General features: G+C 33.5%; 1 protein-coding gene across 1 annotated transcript; it reads left to right on the top strand.

Moving 5' to 3' along the window:
- Window positions 1-6,952: 6,952 nt before the first annotated feature.
- On the top strand, window positions 6,953-19,524 carry LOC150107681 (uncharacterized). The gene is made up of 2 exons (XM_090391464.1): window positions 6,953-7,070; window positions 18,809-19,524. The coding sequence occupies exons 1-2, from the start codon at window positions 7,059-7,061 to the stop codon at window positions 19,271-19,273; spliced, it is 477 nt and encodes a 158-aa protein (XP_090247590.1). The 5' UTR covers window positions 6,953-7,058; the 3' UTR covers window positions 19,274-19,524.
- Window positions 19,525-20,264: the final 740 nt, after the last annotated feature.

The raw sequence follows: 20,264 nt of genomic DNA, 5'->3' as shown, positions 1-20,264 counted from the left end.
CTAAGAGAGCGAAACTCTGCGTCCCATTTTAGTCGCCTCTTACGACATGCATGGACTACAGCGACTCTATTCTTATCTCGGCCACCACACGGGAAAAAATTCATTGATCCTTATCCTTATAATAAGGACTGGCTTAAAGGGGCGAAGCAAGAATGCTTTTTATCTTCCCCGTTATCTGTAGAGGACAGTGTGGGGATAAGGTGTTATTGAGCTATTAAAGCTATGATCATGGCAGGAGGGTAACAGCAATAGCCGAGCCTCAGTTAGAACTTCATTAGCTATAGCATTGCCATCCATTTTCCTCAATACGTTGATTGTAAATATTGAAATTTTATTAAGCAAACAGATTGGTGTTTAAATATAAAAGACATTAAATAAATATAATAAGGAATTCATAATTAATTTTTATTAAAAATTATTTCTTCATTTTTGATTTTTTTTAATTCGAAAATGTATCAAATAACTTGCAAAAATATTATTGGTATTTTATTAATAAACTACGTTTATATTATTCGAAACTCGAATTTTACAATGACGCATTTCGCATTTTTACCGTGTTCGGGTAATGTAACATTTGAGTTTCAGATATTATGATATTTGAGATGTAAAATGTAGATATTATTTACTATTAAGGCTATTTTTAAAATCCAAATCTTAATTTCTCAAAAATATAAATTTATACACGAAACAAGAAAAGTATATTAATGATTATTATATAGAGGGACTTTACACAGCCATTCTTTTTTATTATAGTCAATTAATGATTTAAAAAAAAGAAATTAAGGAAATAATGCTGAAGGCTATATTAAAGTTATTACTATTATTTAATTCTTATTATGGTATTTGTCACATCTAAATAATACTCACATATGGGTCCAATTAACAGGTGATTTGGGACAGGAAAAATAATACAGACTTATCAAATTTTGACTAAAACATTTGAAATGTTTTGTGACTAATATATTTCAGTTGAAAAGTAATTGTAAAGAATAGCTTCCTTCAAAAGTTGTCCTTTTGTCCACAAATGAATGATTTTGACAAACAATTCAATACCTGGTTTAGATTTATAGACACTTATTGAGCAAGGTGGGGGATATTCATTACGATTTATATTTCAAAACAATATAATTTTTAAACTTAGCATCATAAAATAATATAGCTGTCTTTCTGAAACAAATTAGTCCTCCACTTTGAATTGTGGAGTCTTATCCAGATAGAATCGCTTAGCTAAGGTGACTTTTGTGCTTTAAATATCTGTAATTTTAATCAATAGGTGTAGTTATTCATGACTCAAATAGGCATAGATGGTGGTAGCGCGCGCGCACACACACACACACACACACACACACACACACACACACACACACACACACACACACACACACACACACACACACACACACACACACACAGTTTGATGATATCCCCCACTGATCGTATACCTCCATGACGCAATGGGAATTGGATTCAATGAATTCATGGAGATGAATAGCCTGGAATAGAAACATGTTTAAATCAGAACTCTGTGACCAAGATAAATAATTGTAATCAGAAGCGTCGTCTCTTATCAATGGACACATCTGATTATAGATGGAAGGAACGTGCAAGGCTCATTGTACAATGTAAAAGACTTTCTGTAGGAGATTCTTGAACATCCAAAAAATGAATGGAAATGTAATGATCAGAAATCTCACCAAATTTAATGATAAAATGTTGTTGCAAATCATATACTCTCATTTAGGACATTCCTATGTGGAAAATAAACTTTCATAATCCCAATAATTATTATTAAAGATGTGAACTGCTCGATTCGGAATGACTAAACAATTGTTCTTTTTGGGACAACCCTGTTAAAATTTTACTCTTCATATAAGTGTTTTAAAATTATTAAACCAGAACTATATATATAATGTACAAACTTGAAATCCAATTCCAGTATGTCATTTGATGCAATTAGATATTGAAAAATTTGCAGAAACCATCCCCAGTGCTCTAAGGGCAGCCCCTGAAAACAAATAGACCGATGAATTCAAATATAATTCGAACTTCAAGTAAACATCCGTTTGATCTCGCTTCAGTTGAACTGTTATTCACTTTCAAGGGCATCAATTGTTTCTAGATCGTTTAGCATGCTTGTATATGACCGTTTATTTCTTTTGTAACCCATGCATTCAAGGGGAGTTTTGTATTCCACGTGGCTCCAAGGTTACTCTAAGTGCGGAGGGGGGGAAAGCTACCTTACTAATGATCACGGCAGCATAGCATTTGAGATTTATGTAAAGGAGCATTTGATACGTGATAGGGCACTTAAAATAACCGACGCTGTGGTGACACCTATTAAGATAGGGGCACTACAAGAGAAAACTTATGTATGTCATCAATATGTCCCGGGTTACGGACTTCCCGACTTACGGCTTTCCGTAGTTACGAATGGGCTCCCCCATAAGGATAATTAATAATGAAATAATTAAATTAATAATTCGAGAACTAGTTTCTTTCGCGCATGTAAACAAACCCGCACTTCGCTGCATTATTAAAGCAGCTTTTCCCGTTATTTGGAAGTCAAATTTAAGGGCCTGGGTCACACTTGCCATGTTTGAAGATCTTGAACTGTTTTAGATACCCTGGATACCTTTTTCCTGCTGTGGAACTTTATTGTTCGTAAAAAAATTCTCTTTAAAAAAATTCTCTTCTGCTTGTGCTGGACAATGCTCCTGGACATCCAACATCTTCAGATGACCTTCACCCTAAAATAAAAGTCGTATTTTTACCACCCAACACTAGCGTTACTACAGCCAATGGACAAGGGAGTCGTTTCTGCATTTAAGGCTTATTACTTACGAGGTACATTCCCGCAAGCAGTCAGGGCTACGGAAGATGATGGGATGACCTTGAGAGAGTTCTGAAAGAATTATAACATCCGTGATGCCATCAAAAACATTGCTGATTCTTGAAAGGAAGTGAAGCAATCAACAATTAAAGGGATGTGGAACAAACTGTGACCTCAATTCTGTGATGATTTTCGTGGCTTCACAGAAGAAGGCATTACCGAAGCTAGAAAAGCTGTGGTAGTAGTGGCAATGCACTGCAATTGGACATCAATGAAAATGATGTCACTGACTTACTGGAGTCTCGTTCACAAGAATTAACCAACGAAGACCTTATGGAGATAGAGAAGCAGCTGACAGAAACACACGAACACGAAGAATCAGAAAATACAGAGCCAAGAAAGTTTACGACAAAAGAATTAGCTGAAGTCTCTCGTCTCATTGAAGCAGGATTTGCTAAGCTTGAGGTGCAAGATCCTAACATTCAATGGTTTACAGTGCAGTTAGTGAGAACATCAGTTGCTACAAGGCCATTTATGACGAAAAAAGAAAAAGGCTGTGCAAACAACCCTAGATACCTTTTTCAAGAAACCGATTTCAGTGGTAAGCTCCACTCCTCCAGAAACAGAATCAAATCCTGATTCTCCAGCATCAGATGCATCCTCTTTAGCACTAAAATCTGATCCTGATTCAAACCACCAACACCATCTCCATCATTACTTCCAATTAATGTAAGCCTACCTTCTTGCCTCAATGTACCCTTCCAGTAAACAAGACATTGATAGAATCTTTAATCTTCTTTTTTGAAATTTCTCCTATTTCCTATCTAAACGTTTAGTATGAGCTTGTTTTCATGTTCTACTTGTTTGAATTAAAAGAAAGAGCACAATAGTTTCTATAACTTATTAATGTACAGAAGTATTATTATTATCATTACAGTATTACACTATTATTATTGACACATATGAGCCATTATAGTATTGTCATTATTATTATCGCATATGTGCTGTTCTTCAGGGATCCGAGTTACGTACAAATCCGACTTATGAACGTTCTCAAGAACGTATCTCGTTCGTAACTCGGGGACTGGCTGCATATATACGCCATTACCCACATACCATTACTGAGTTGGAATGATGCAGTGCTGCTGGAACCGTTCACCGGGTAATCTCCCGATTTAAACAAGACCATCAGATAGAAACATTTGGAAGCTCGATTTGTCGCTCCACAGAACCCTTTCCTAATTAACCACTCTCCAGGAACAGTGTGAAAGACATTAGTCCAAACGTCGCGTGCTTAATAGCAGCTCTGCCTTGGTAAGCTAAGGCATCCAACTCTCTGCAGACAGTTCTAGAGTTGACAGATGTCCCTGTAGCATTTTTCAGGTTGACTGCGAGGTTCGCACACTTATGATGTGCGGGATGGTCGAATATTTCGAGACAGAATTCATCGATCTCGGTCAGCGAGTGTCGATTGCCTTCCTGCTGTGGTAACACCGTCAACTTTCTTCCGGCATGATTAGTCCATTGAACGTGACGCTTACACCTTATAGGAGAACTCGAGGGCCTTCAAAGTGAGTCCAACGAATTTAATCTAACAGGGAATCCACACAAAATAGGGCATGCTATTCTTCAGATCAACACGTAAAAAAAAATTCTCTTTTCATCATCTGCTCTCTTCTTAGTAAACTTATTTTTTTTTTATGAATTTTACCTTCGAAATCCTGACCTTATTTTTAGTTACCATAGAAACCTAGTAACGTTTTGCCAGACGTAGGATAAGTCCACAGGACCGAAATTACAGATGAAAACAAGAAATGAAAGATGTAATAATGAACTTCTTCCTGTACTATTTTTATTTTATTTTATTGATTTGGCGATCAAAAATATCTTTCTCTATCTTGTTCGACCACAGGAAACCGCTTCAGTGAATGCAGTGGAGAGGATGGCAGCTTTACTACGGGGTTACGGAGAGCATTTTGTTATTTTAATGAGAAAGCAGTCACCTTTCGAATCTCTCAAGAAAAATGTTGGGAGATCTTGTTTACATACCGAATATAAACTTTAAGCATGAAGTGCGGCGATTATTTAGCTATTACAAGTCTTTCTACATCAAAGCATGAATATTCTTTACACAGTTAACGCGAATTTGATTTGAAAATGAATATGGATGCGAGAATTCGAACACTTCCGAAAGAATTCGTATCGCAGCGACGAAAATATAGTACAATAAAGTTGGTTTGGAAGGTTTATGCAAAAACTGAGTTTTTTTTTTGCTTTTAATAATTAAGGTAGTAACTATTACTTACTAGTTACTGAATATCTGGTAACATTTAAGGAAAGCCGCGTGATGATTATGAATCTTTGTGCTTTTTAAAGTTAAACGATTGAACATATCCAAAAGATCAAATTAAATTTGTTAGTTTTGTGGATCCTTTTCTCGATTTAGTTGCATATTAAAATGCTTTAAAAATATTTTTGTGTATTTAAATTTTGCTGCTGTTTTGTCGAGTTGATTCATTAAACCGGTCTTGAAGTGGTTTAATGAATCTTCGGACTATATGAAAAATTTAATAAAATTTACTAATAATTAAACAGAATGATGTAAGGGTCCATGGTATATTGTTATTCACAGCAAACGATATATTTCTAATTAATAAAGAAGTATATGTTACATCTCGCAATGGAAATAAATGCATTCTAATGCTTCTCTTTGACTCTTCAACAATGTGTGACTGCTCGAAGAAAGACTTATAGGTTCTATTCTATTTTCCTACTATAAAATCATTCCTAAGCTTTTTTTTTTTTCATATAAAAAATGCTAATATTAGGATTTATTATAAGATGGCGACACTTGTCTGCTATATTCTCTCTGCGATGCATTGAAGATCATCGTTTGACAGCGAGTCAGCTGTCGGAAAGGGCTAAGGGAGAAAGCAAGCTTCCCACCAAATCCCAAAAGGAAAATAATATGCGGAGTTATACTATTATTATTTATTTTATTGAAACAAGATAATTTACGTCATCAGTCACGTGATTATTCCATTATTTCGAATCACATTATAAAAACTTTAAGATCTGATAACTACATTTCGATATATAGTTTGATGAGTTTATTTATCATAGTACAGGGTGTTTAAAAAAATGACCCGATTTCAAATAATTATATTTACTAATGAAAATGTGGTACAGTTACAAAATAAATTACCAAGTATAACCTATCTTCTCATTAACTAAGCGTAGCGGCTATTTGGGCACTAGTAGTGGCATCTAGCGGTCGTCATATCAAACTCTGGGCCAAGGCCGTTCACATGGTATAAGTCGCATTTATTTGTGTTTCGTGGTTTGCAGAGATATACAATTTTCAAAGCGGGACGCTCTTTTTGAATGATGATTCAATAATCAAGACAGTCAGAGAATTATAATGATTTTCTGCAAGAAGAAAAAATGTTCTTGTCTCGAAGACTTTGGATAAATATATTTCTGCGTAGGTTTTGCTACCAAATACATCTGTTTTGATTTAAATGCACTGGATATAATATACACAGGATCTACGAAAATTTGAAATCATTTAAAATCTTATTTTATATATGATAATAATGGACAACTCATTTTTAGTATTACTTTTTTTTTCGTCGATAACACGGAGAAATTGAGATTTATTTTTATTCAGTTATGTACGCAGATAATACAAATGTTACTCAAAATATAATTAACATTCCCATATTTTATTACCCCCTAATATTTAATTTCTTTCAAAATATATGAGCTAAATAAATTTAAAGATTAACAGACCAATAAGAAATCTCCACTAACTTCTAGAAAGTAGCAGATTTGGTATTTAAATCGTAAATTTATTCGCCTTAAGTGCAAAGTACAGCCCTGCCGCCTCTATATTTCCTTTATTGCTTCCGTCAACGGGCCACTCTCTTAGACCACCTTTACATTTTCTCTTAAAGTAAGTGCGGACTGTCAGTTAGGAGTAAAATAAACATTTGACCTGTCTGGCCTATTTTATTTTATTTTTATTCTTTCTACATTAACTCTAAACTTATTCGCAAATAAAACTCATCAATTGTGGAGTGCGTTGATTTGACCTTCGAAAGCTGTATCAAGCTGACCTTGAGTGAAAGTAGTGATGAAGGGCAGTTCTTAACTCCCCACACATCTGTTAATAAGGAAATCTCATAATTAAGAAGAGTACACACTAGGAAAACTTGGAAGAATAAACATGAAGTCACTGGTAAGTCGCCATTTTTCTCATGTATTTTCTCTTGATTATTTTTGTCATTTTGGGAATAAAAATTTTTGTCAATAATCGGGTGCAACAGTGGATATGAATTGCCAACTTAAAAATTCAAGGTTTAATAAATAGATAACCATAACTGAATTGGAAATAAAAATGACAATTACGAATCGAAGCCTTTTGACGTTGTATGAAATTTTGACCCAATCGCTTAATTAGTGTTTCTCATTATATAATTAGCAACAAAGATTAAAGATTGGTCAACAACTCTTTTAATAGGTAGGTTTGTTTGCTTTTGAGGATAAACTGTTAATTTTTATAAACTCCTACAGATAAAAATGCTAAGGTTTTCTACAGATAAAAATGATGTCAGTTCTCTTGTTATCTAGTTCTAATCCATCTTCCGTATTTAGCAGCTAATGCAAAATATTTTAAGAAAGCTATTTAGAGAAACCTGTCTGACTTCACACTCTATACCAAACAACCCACTCTCTATGCTACTTTAATCCGTCATCAACATAATCTAGACTACGCCATCAACTGTCCAGTAATACTCTTCATAATCCACTGCACTATCCATATACTAGATCACTTACCATCCACTATTTTTCTTTTAATTTACAAGCTACTCTTTGTCACATTTTGCCATTAAATGGGCCATTTATGAAAAATAAAAGAAAAATATCGTAGTATTATTATCACTTCAAATCGTTTCGATTATTTTTCGTATATTTTATTATTATTTTTTTTTTAATAGAGAGACGAAGCGTGAATTTTTGTCATATATTGTATGATTTATCATTAATAGAATCATGAAGAAAATCATGTGTATCTGGTACTTTTTGAACAATGAAAATTACACAAACAATATAAAAATTTTCTTTTTACAAAAATCAAACACAATTAACTACATTTTGCCAACTTGAAGATTTAAGAAAACAAAAGAATGCTAAAACCTTTAGGCCTAGCATTTATTAATTTTGAAACGATATTTGGTTTAATCTCAACATTAGCCATTTTAGAAGCTCTTAAAATCAAGGAATATGAAAAAAACGTACATCGATATACGAGTACTTAGTCGTATGTATATATAAATTCAACTGGATCTTTAAAATCAGGAACAGATGTGAAATTTCCTATGAAGTGGGAGTTAGACAGAGAGATGCCAATTAACCTGAACTATTTAAAGCAGCTATAGAGAAAACATTTTTGGAAAAAAATAGGAATTATGGTAAATTAGAAAGAACTAATTCACCTACGATTAGCTGATGATATTCTTCTTTTAGGAAACTCTGCAGAACTTCAAAAAACGATCAATGAATTGAATGCAGAAAGTAAAAAAAAAAAAAGAAAGGATTAAACATAAACAAAGACAAAACAAAAATAATGTATAATAAATATATTACGAAATAGCCAATACAAATGAAACAGGAAATTGATATAGTAACCTCCTGTGTTTACCTGGGACAAAAGATTACAGTAGAGGGAGGCTGTGAAGAAGAAGAATGTATACGTAGAATTCAACTTGTTGTATAGCCTTTGGAAAACACTGCGAAACACTCAGAGGTAACATTCCAATCTGCCTTAAAAGAAAATTATTCAACAGCTGGTTGACTACTTCCGGTTATGACATATGAAAGTGAAATGTGGACTTGGATAAAAAATAATGAACAACAAGTTCAGGATTACCCAGAAGAAAATGGAAAGATCATTACTCAGCTATTACCATTCTAGATTGAAAGTGCACACTTAGGTCAGAGACCCGACCAGGGTAATGGACATTATAGCAGTTATCGAAAAATCCAAATGGAAATGGGCAGGTCATATTGCAAGTAGACACCCAAAAATGGACAAAAAGTTCATAATAGAATGGTGTCAGAGAGATGGAAAGAAAGTTCCAAGAGAACCATGGAAACGTGGCAAAATGAGATTAAAGAGATGGCTGGAACTCAGTGGTCTAGAAAAGATCAAGATAGGACTGAATGGAGGACTTTGGGGAAGGCCTTCGTCCAACGGTGGAAAGGAAATGGAGAATTACTGAGTCAAAAAACAGATATCATCATTAACCTTTCTAACCATTATGATAATTCACAGCAGAAAATTTATCAAGAAATTAATTTCACTTCTGCACACCCACTGCGTCAAGCTAACATTGAGTTCAAAAACATTGAAATAATGTTTTAATATTAATTAGGGTTAAATTTTGGAATATCGATGTGATAAATTGAAGTTATTCAAAGTGCTGTTACTTTTGTAAACATCTTATTATAAGTGTATCGATTTCGGTGATAGATGAATTTCCTCACCGATATGAGACTATCATCCTGCTGACTGGATTCTCTAGAGTCTCTGGAGTCGAATTTAAGAATTTTTTTGCATATCCATCTATTGTTCTAATGTACTGTAGCTTTCAAACATTCGTGGGTGGAATTCGCATACAACAATTACAAAACAAACAAACAAAATAAATAAATGGCAAATCTGAATTATGTTAGTTGCATCGTTAATAAATTAATTTTTTAAACATTTTTATCATTCTGCTTTAACTATCAGAAGTATTGAGAAAACCGTGGGTACAAATGATTTCTCTGTTTCGATCTTGGTTAAAACTTTCATTAGAATCAGAATCATGTAATTTTATATTATCACTGATTAGAACTGCAATTTCCAATAAATAAATAAATATCTGCTAGGAAAGTATCTGCTACGACACCTTGGGAAGTTTTCTAAATGACATTCCCACCAAAGAATAATCGTACAACTATAAAACATTAGTACCATGGTAAGCTACGTATGAGAAAAAGCAAACTAGAATTACCACAAGAGTATTCAAACCTACAACAGAAATCATATTTTAGAAACGAAATTTTCGAAATAAAAAAAGAACTGAAATAAATAAAAAAATTCTGTAGTGTTTTTTTTTTATTTTTATATAGGCAGAGTTGCTGCTTTTTTTTCCTCTGAGGCCATGGTTATCGAAAGCAGACTACTACTGCAGCCATCTTGTGATCCTAAACCCTTACTCTTGTCTAAAATACTGTAAGTTCAACGGTCTATTTTTCAGATTTCCCAAATCCGAAATTTATGTTTCTGGGGAAATAGATCCAACTTGTTTGGCAAAGATCGGCTAAATAAGGAACCTGCTGAAAAAAAAGACTACGAAAAGTTCTTCTAGTAGCGACTAGAATCGAACTTATAACGGCCTTTTTTTCTGGTGGTCTAAAATTATAGAACCAAAAAACTGTTGTCACAGGAAAACACAGGCCTTATAGAAAATCTTTCCTATTAGTCTTATAAAAATTGTTTATCCTCCTTAACCATCTAAATCTAAAAATTCAGACGTCCCAAAATCTTGCAAAGATTCGACATACTCCATGTGAAGAGATTGTAATGTTTCAAAAATGCCATGGCTGGAAGGAAAACAATACTTTATCCAGCTTAATGATTTATTTCCATTTCAGCTATCAATTTTCGTTCCTTTATTTTTATTTTATTAATGTAAAATAATTTAAAATGATAACGAACTAATTTTCCTTATGATTGTTCTCTTTTGTTAAATCAATTTTTGGTTTTTCTATTCCACAACCCCAAGCGAAGGGATCCAAGTAAAACGAATTGATTAGGGTTACATTATATGAATTACTTTTTTTTTTTATCACAACCTCATACACGGGAGGTTATTGAGCTGTAGCCCATTATACAGTGGATAAGCAGAAATTTGAGGAGAAAGTAAGAAACTTATTAGCATTAGATATTATACTCTTCAAAAAACATGACAGGGAATCTTTTCAAAAAAAGAGTAGTAGATGGAATGAATGAAGACGAAGAAAAATTTGTTCTGCGAGTTTTATGTTGAACTGATCAAGATTTTTTTTTTGTAGATTAAGAAGAGAACGGTAGAATTACCTGAAAAATTGTCAAAATATCCATGAAAATATTTGTATAAAATGCTATCATTCAGTAGAAATTGATGATAGTGGAATGAAGTGGTATGAGGGACATTAGAATTATCCGAAGGATAATCTCATCTTGTTCAGAGATTTGGTGATTTTGTTCCCAATCACGTCAAAAATAAAATGGGAGAATTGAGATTTTTTTGTTTGCTTGAAATAATACACTATTAAATTTTAGTCTTATTGAAATGGACGGGTTGTCAGATTCTTATGGAAGAGTAACTTGAAGATCGAAATAAAGGATTGCAGGAGAATTGTATGCGTTCAATATTGTAGAAAGTTGGTGATTTTGTACAGAGCAATCGGAGAAATATCTCCATCAGAGACTCTTTTTAATATCTAGTTTAGATGAGATTATTATGTTCTCTTTCTGGAAAATAACCAAAGAGAGCATTGAATGGTACGTGTTTGGAAAGACAAGAGACATTTACCAAGATCATCTAAACAAGAGATGTTTATAAGGGCTGTTCGACTGCTATGAATGGTCGGGTCCCATGCAGAGATAAGAATAAAAGGGTTTTAGGACACGAAACTAAAAAAAAAAGGTTTTTTTTACTTATTCTTGTATTTTTTTTAACTCCCAAAAGAGAGAATCGCTCTCATAAAAAACGGTAATAGATGGTACACTGCTTTCATATCTCCTTAGTTGCTTCCACTGTAATTGAAAACAACCAAACCCCAGAGAAATACTGATACAACGAATGTCCCTTTATAGACAGGACCTGTTCTTATTTATTTAAAAACATTGTAAAGAAACACAATTGTTTTGTTTGTTTGTTTTTTTCATGAAAATCCGATGAGAAGTCAGGATTTTTTTTTTTATTATCAATACTAATAATATAGAAAAAGACTTATTACCACAGAAATTTTAAATATGAAAATATTTGCTTCTATACGTACCGATATCATACAGAACTTCAGCTCTCTTTGTCAAGAGTCGACCTGTTATTGCACTTCTCTGAAATGGTTCGCTCCAGAACCAATAATGAACACCAAGAATGAACCAAACCTCTCACTAAGACCAACAAGGAGTTATAGATATCTGATGAACGAAACCATTTATTAGATAGCATACCGGTAGGAAGTTTTATATAATTGAATAATTATTAAGAGGAATGAAAGTTTAAAATAATATCATCCAGAAAAAAAAAGAAATTACTCTTCTCATATAAATTCAAAGCGATATATGGATATTGATCCACCTTTTCCACGAGTTGCATGCTCTAAAGTAGTCCACATAGTTAATCTATAATTGCTCAAAGAATGGCCACTAGACACCAAAAATTCATCATCATAATAATAATAATAATATTATTATTATTATTATTATTATTATTATTATTATTATTATTATATAGAGACATGAGCGTTGGACATTCTGTATTTTTTGAATAACTGCTTTACACATGCAAGATAAAACGAAATATAATTTATTACTCCTATATATTTCTCTCAATATGTCATGAGCTTCTTTCAGGGAAAAAACAAAAACTGGTAACAACGTTTAATAGATTAACTTTAAAGTTAATTAATTAATTATACATTTATTTCCACTTCTGTGAACTTTAATAGTGTTTCCTCCTACCGAACAGCTGCGACCGAAACACGTGATATTATATGCATGCTGTATGACTTGTTCTTGTATTCAGAATTTAAATGTCGTTGCTAGATGGAAAAAATTCTCTTACCTCGGGAGGAGATCGGATAACTCACCTTTAACTACCCGTTTAAACATTTCTCACGTGACGATGAAAATCGAACTCGGATCTTTTCCAACCGAAGGATGCACTGTGCCAAGAGTTGCCGCATTTTTTTATATATCATAAATGTAATGATTTAAATTTAGCATACATATTAATGATAATAAATTGATATAGACAGTTATAAGAAATGTTTGATAAAATAAATATAAATAATAATTAAAATAATATTTTGACAAATCATCTTTATATTGATAGCTTAAAGCACAACAAGCAAAGTCCATTATACTGCAATATCTGTAGTCTTTAACAATATATGTAGTCTTTATGTCTGTAACGAGAAATATCTGCAAGAAGAAAGAAACTGAAAAACTACCGACATAGTTTGTATCACTGAAAAAAAAAAAAAAAAAAAACGAATATTATTGAATGCAATTGTTATATAAGCAAAAAATATATATTTCGGAAAAACGTAACCCTCACTAAATATGCAAAATGGAACTAGTAAAATAATCGCCTTTTATGGGAATACGCGTTATGCTATTAGCCCGGAAATTTTGTAAATAGAAACATCAAACTGAAGTTTTTACTATTATGCACATAAGCGGGGAATTAACCGAAATGAATAATTTCGGTTATTAGATCAGGTTTGTTTAGGAATATGAGATTTCTAGTAAGAGATATGAATATAACTCATATATTAATTAAATTAATGAATTAAAATTTAATCGAATGGAGCCTGTGTAGCTCAGGAGCCTGTGTAGCTCAGTGGATGTGGCGTTTGCACACCACCGCGCTAGGCCGCACGAAGGAAGTCTTGCTTTCGAGTCTAGTCGGCGACTAGAGGAAATTTTTCTACGCCTTTTTTCGACCGGTTCCCGAGTTAGTCGATCTCTGGCACGGGCAAGCAGGTTTTTCCTCCCGGAAACTCGGGTTTTTCGTCCTGTAAACTCAAGAAAATCGACCGTAGAACCCACATTATTTCAGACATTAAATATATTGTGTTAGGGTTAGAGACCACGAGATGGCGGCACATTTGAGCCGTCTCTCTTCACTGCGTACCGCTTAATTAGTGATAGCCTTGGGTCATCTGTCTCTGATTGGGTACCAGTGGAGATTGAACTGCCCACTCAGTCTCCAAAAGTTAGATAGGGCTAAATGGCCTCGCCTACTCCCGTATATACGGGAATAAAAAGGCGTTAGCTGATTTTTTTTTTTTTCGAATGATATTTTGAATAATAAATATATGAAAATAACTAACATACCTCTTTAGGATACATATTCAAAATTTTAAAATATTAATACTAATAAAAACATTATAACTATTCCCGTGTGGTGGCCGGGATAAGAATAGCCCCAATGTAGCTCATGCATGTCGTACGAGGCGACTAAAATGGATATCCTGGGAGGTTAATGGATGGCAATGCTGTAGCCAATGAAGTTCTAACTGAGGTTAGGCGATTGCTGTTACCCTCCTTCCATGATCAGAGCTTTATATAGCTCAATAACACCCTCTCCTTTCATTGTCCTCTTCAGATAACGGGGAATATGAAGAGCATTCTTGCTTCGCCCATCTAGCCAGTCCTTTTAAGGACTTTAAGGACATTACAACTAAAATGTAATGTTATTCTTCACGTTGGAATTAACTTGTTAGAGGTCTTTTAATATTTTTGGGATAACAAACTGAATAATTTTCAAGAGGTTTTTCTAATAAAAATAATAAACTGAATAATTAACTCAGATAATATCGCAATGATTATAGAACGATACAGGGTGGCCCATTAATCATGGAATATGTCATAGAAAGGGCCGAAAATACAGGGTTGCCATAAATTAACTTTCCCTCTTTGGAGGTATCTGTAGCTAAAACTAATACACGGAATGAGACCACATTTTATATTGAGACTTTTAAAGGCATGGGGAGATGAATTCCGCTAAAAAAAGATTTGATACCAAAAGTCGCCGATAGAGGAAATTTTGGTGCTGGCGTAGCCGAAAGCAGTCATATATTTGCAGTAAACGCAGGTAAAAAGTATTATGCAAATTTTACTGTACGTACGTGACAGCAGCGCCACCAATTCCACTTAAAAAGGGATTGGGAACGTTCAGGCAGTTATTCGAATGACTGACGAATTGTGCTCAATATGCGTCCTACCTTGCCTCAACGTGCTTTACTTGTTAAGTTGTTTTACCTTAAACATTGGAATGCCGTAGCGGCCCTTAGGGAATTTAGAAAGCTTCATAACCTGCATACAGGTCCTATATCAGCTGTAGCACTGAGAGCTATGATTAAGAAGTTTGAAGAAACTGGATGACTAGGAGTTCAATCACTACATTAGTTTCTGTGTCTCTCACAAGTTGTTGTTTTAGTTTAATTATTATTATTATTATTATCATTGTAACGCGCCACATATCCAGCTGAAATGGGTGACCCGACTGTCGCTTACACCGTCGAAATATTATTGTTCCATTTTATTTGCCGTTAATGTAATTATCCGCTTGTTTTCGGCTCCGCCAGCCCCAAAATTTCCCCTATCGGCAACTTTTGGTACTAAATCTTTTTTTCTTTTTTTTTTTTTTTTTTTGATGAAATCATCTCCCCATGCCTTCAAAAGTCTCAATATAAAATTTGGTCTCCTTTTAGCTACAGATGCCTCCAAAGAGAGAAAGGTATTTTATGGCCACCCTGTAGAAGGTATAACTAATAATAATAATAAAAATAAAACATCTGGTAATGTTAAAAACTTATGCTTCATAAAACCGGCCCTTTTTTGCATATTCCATTACTTATGAGTTAGTTTGTATGATTTTTGAGATATTTTAAGACAGAATAAAGTATTAACATTTATTGAAACTAAGAACGTCAGTATATATAGCTTGTCAGTTGATCTATCTATCTATCTACCTATATATATCAAATTAACACAGTATATAATTTCATCAGAATTCTCTTGTCCATAACAAATAAACAAACAACTTTGTTGAGAGTAATCTTGTACTTATTTATTTATATTGGTTTTATTTTTTAAGTGCGACTTCCATTCCCACTCACGATATTTTAGAGCTGTGGGTGGAAGTTGTATGTTATCCCTATTTTGAAAACAAAAAAAATTATATTTATTATTAATTTCCACATATAATAATTTTGGGTGACTTATGTGGTGTGCTTATATTTCTTAAAAAAAAAAAACAGAATGTGATTTATTAAAAAATATCTTATGCCTTGTGACTTTTTCTTTACTTTTCATTGAGAGATAAGGTATATTTTTTATTCATAATTATCGACTTTATGCATTAACCACGCTTGCATTAGTTTTATAATATGTCTAAACTTTTGAACATTTGTTGTTGAAATCGGTACGATATGTTGGATATATCGAACAGTTATAATATTTTAATCTTATTGTCTGGTAGCCATTTCAAATGCGTACTGTGGTGACACACTCAGAGATGTTGGAATGTTTGTGGTGTTACTGCGTTCTTAAAGGAGACCCTTCATAGAGAATTTTCAGAAGAATGAGTTATTTTGGAGTTACAGGTTACAGCCGAAACAACTAAAGCCATGAAGCTAATGTGTTATGTTAAGAGACTAGCTAACTTATCTTCTTCTTCCTAGATCAGATTTTTGTAATTATTATAATTATAATTACCAACAGTAATACACGAGATTCTCTCATCGAAATTGTAAATAAAGATATCACTAATTCATCCATATTATCTGAAGATAAATATCAGTATTTCAGTATATTACTGATGGCCATTCCTGGTGCGACATCAATTGAGGAATTTAGTTAAAAAAACAGTGCATCGCCATCTGCTAATGAAATTAAGGAGACCGTTGTGTAAAGGATCGAATAAGATGAATTCACGAGATGTTTTATATTTGTAAACGACGTTATGTATGTGAAATTAATCAATGGGAGTCTACAGTCTTCTGCATTCAGAAAAACAACTTTTTTTTTTTTTTTTCTGAATAGAAGTATCCAGGTTGTTTAACGTAACAATGTTTACCAGTCACATTTTGTTACTCATAAAATGCACATTACTAAAGGATTGTAAAAGCTCACTAACCATTTGTGGGTGACTAACAGAACTTGACTGTTTCACAGTGCAGAATACTAATTGGGAATTTATACTATTCAGGATGAGCTGTTCTTTTCAATCAGATGGGAATAAATTCTTCAGATCTTTAATCTCTTGTGAACTATTTCTTTCTTGATATTATGTTTAATAAATAAATGCAGATATCTTACAATTTGTATTCCTATCGCTGATGACCTAATTATGTTTTTGTTTTCTTTTTTGGCGTAGACAATTCGATTTCTTTTAAGGGGGGGGGAGGTGAAGAAGAAATAGTTCTCAGTCAGTTAACACGAGCCTTAGCTGATCGAAAATCTCTCAAGGTAGATACAAACTGTTTTATAAGAGATACTTGGAGAATAAACCTGCTGTCACCTACACGGTCAGGACTTGTCTGGAGCGAATCCAAGTAGTAATATGTGGAGGAGCGAATCAATTGTCGAGGTCATATTATGAATAAGAATAGTCATGCTATGAATAGTAATGAAGGAAATTTAACTAGGGATAAAATCAATCTCCTTCAAAAGCATTTCAAATCTTTTTCGAAATAAATAAATAAACAAACAAACAAAAACGCACTTTCCTAAATAAATAAATAATGATACTTTCAGCATCTTCGCAAAGGTTTGAATACACCTCCGCTCATTACCATCCCACACCTGAAGTTCAGTTATTAATTGCAGTCTCTGTCGATAGACCAATGGAATATTATACAATTATTGCCAGTATAACGCTACCATCATTGATTTGTGGGAGGGCTTTAAGACAATTCGGTGGATACTGATGAAAATTTACTTATATCATTCTGTCAAATTCGTTTACTGTGTCTACAGGTTTCTTAATTCATCAAATCACGTTTAGTTTTCTGATTTGTTTGCACTTAAAAATCTAGATCGCCAGTATAAAAAAAAAAATCATACGTCTCTTAAAGCAAGGTAAATTCCCTAGTAATTTGCATCCATAACCGTGCTTTGTTGAGAGTAATCTTGTACTTATTTATTTATATTGATTTTATTTTTTAAGTGCGACTTCCATTCCCACTCACGATATTTTAGAGCTGTGGGTGGAAGTTGTATGTTATCCCTATTTTGAAAACAAAATATGGAATTTTTCAAACCTCTTCAGTTCTCCGACAAGTAGGATGTGGTATCACATCGGGTAAAGAAAATCGTCCATCACCTAAAGACTTTCATAGACACCTCATGTCCATTGATAAAAGCATTCGAACAAAAACATACATTTCCTAGGAAATGTGTTTTTACATTATGGAAACTACCAAAGAATAGCGATCAGAACTTTACCACCTTTGTTGCGAGTTGCCCGAGTTTGTACTACGTACTAGGACTACTTGCATTAGCTCACGCTAGTAATCGCCGATATGTTTATAGTTTACTATATTCGGCATGAAACTCTCTGATTCCAATCTTTTATGTGCTGGTGAAAAATGAAATATGAGGTCTAGAAGGGAATGACATTTAAGTTATACGATCTTATGTCATCTCATAATGCACAAGTTTTTGTGCACATTTTATTTTGGTAATTCATCAAGTGCCTATCACCATTCTGTTCTTCCTAGGGTCGTTATGTGTCATAAGTTAACACTCTTTCATGAGCGAGAGAAGCAAAAAAAAAAAAAAATTAATTAATTAAAATATTAAAAATAAAATAAACAAATAAAAAAGTGTGGAATATTACGGACATACTACTGTTAACCAATAATAACTATATTATACTGGTATTCTTTGCATTAATGTTATATATTTTACATATTTTACCTTACCTCCCTCATTTTTATGCGAATGTATCACGTTTAGTTGCCCGTCTGTTTCACAACACTTGGATTTTATCTGAAAGACAATATTCTGCTGTTTTGTCTTATTTGATCGTATTAATTTATATAAATACACTGGATATACATATCATTAACTATCATAACTATAGAATGATTCTTATATGTGAAATATCTATTGAGTCAGCTGTCCTTTTTTTTTTCTTTTTACAGATATATTCTGCCATTTTATTGTGGACCATCGCGTCTGTTCACAACCATCCCCATCGCTCTTTCCAATACCAGAAACATCCGGATGATGATTACGGCACTTATAATTTCGCCTACGACACTGGACTTGAAGGAGCTCACTCGATGCACATGGAATACCGTGACCAGAATGGAATTGTGAGAGGACGATACGGCTACACCGATCCCTGGGGAAAACTGAGGATGGTGGAATACGAAGCAGGACCAAATGGATACCTAGCTAGGGGTGACGTAGGTCCGGATGGGTCCCCTCATGGAGAAGCGCCACAACCTCTTCCTGTTCCTCCTTTAGGAATGTCAGGCTGGTATCTGTTAACGGATCCATCTGGGAAAGTCCCAGAGAGAAACAACGAAACTGCTGTACAATCTGAAGACGAATCTGATCTCAACTCGCCCCCCGTTCAAGAGGAGACGGAGGGAGATGAATGAAGATGCTCAGAAGTGGCATCAGCCACTGGGATTGCTTCCTTCCTTCCCTCCTCTTGTAAGAGGTTATTACTGTTTCTAAATACAAATGTCTTTCCGCAGGATAAGCGAAATTGTAAATTATGTCGTAATTTACCTGCATGTAAATTGTTACTTAATGCAAATATCTTTATTTCTCTATTAGTGACACTCATCACTGTCAAGTTACAATTCCTTACTTGACAGTGATCAAGGAGGGTCCATACTATAAGTGTAACAATAGCTTGAGGCTATTTATTGTAATAATGCCAATAAATGTATAGAATTACTATTACTGTTGATTTTAATTAAACTGCCAATGTAAAAGTTTCTTAGGAATTGTGAAGAATTTCTTTTAATATGCCGAAAAATCTCGAGTTCTGATTGTAGTTTCTGGTTTTCTCACTAGATGGTAGTAGCAAACAATCGTCTAGCTCATGAGTACATATTATTGAAGTGTTTCATTGATGTTATTTAATCTCAAACTGTTAGCGGCTAAAAATTAGCTCTCACAATGCAAGGGTTGAAATTTAGACATCGATTGAACTTTTATTCTTTATGAAGAGTACTCTTGTTTTGTTTAAAACACGTAGAACGTTACCTCACTACATCACTTATTCTGTTATTTAAGCGATCCCTGACATTATTGTCTTCATTGAAATCTACCACCAACTAAACATGACCGTTTCATTTTAGTTATGATATGGCAGTAAAAACTTTCGCTTTTGATATAAATGTTTTCAAAACCTTTTACGATTTTAATACCATTAAATTTTCAGAAATTACAAATAATAAACTCAAGGCTTATAAACACAAAATAAATAAATAAATAATAACATTTCCAAGCCTTTGATTGGAGCATCTACAATCTACCATGCCAATACTAGACCGTACTGTTAGGTTGTAGGATGATATCTAGTATTTAATGAATGTATGTGTTCTTCTCTTGGATTAGCCTTTTTTTTTATTAGGAGAA

Source organism: Typopeltis vanoorti, chromosome 4, assembly GCF_054136105.1.
Source record: "Typopeltis vanoorti isolate ZY-2024b chromosome 4, IOZ_Tvanoo_1.0, whole genome shotgun sequence".
In the NCBI taxonomy this organism is placed as follows: Eukaryota; Metazoa; Arthropoda; class Arachnida; order Uropygi; family Thelyphonidae; genus Typopeltis; species Typopeltis vanoorti.
Note: the sequence above shows the minus strand (reverse complement) of the source record. Positions and strands in the feature narration are given on the sequence as shown.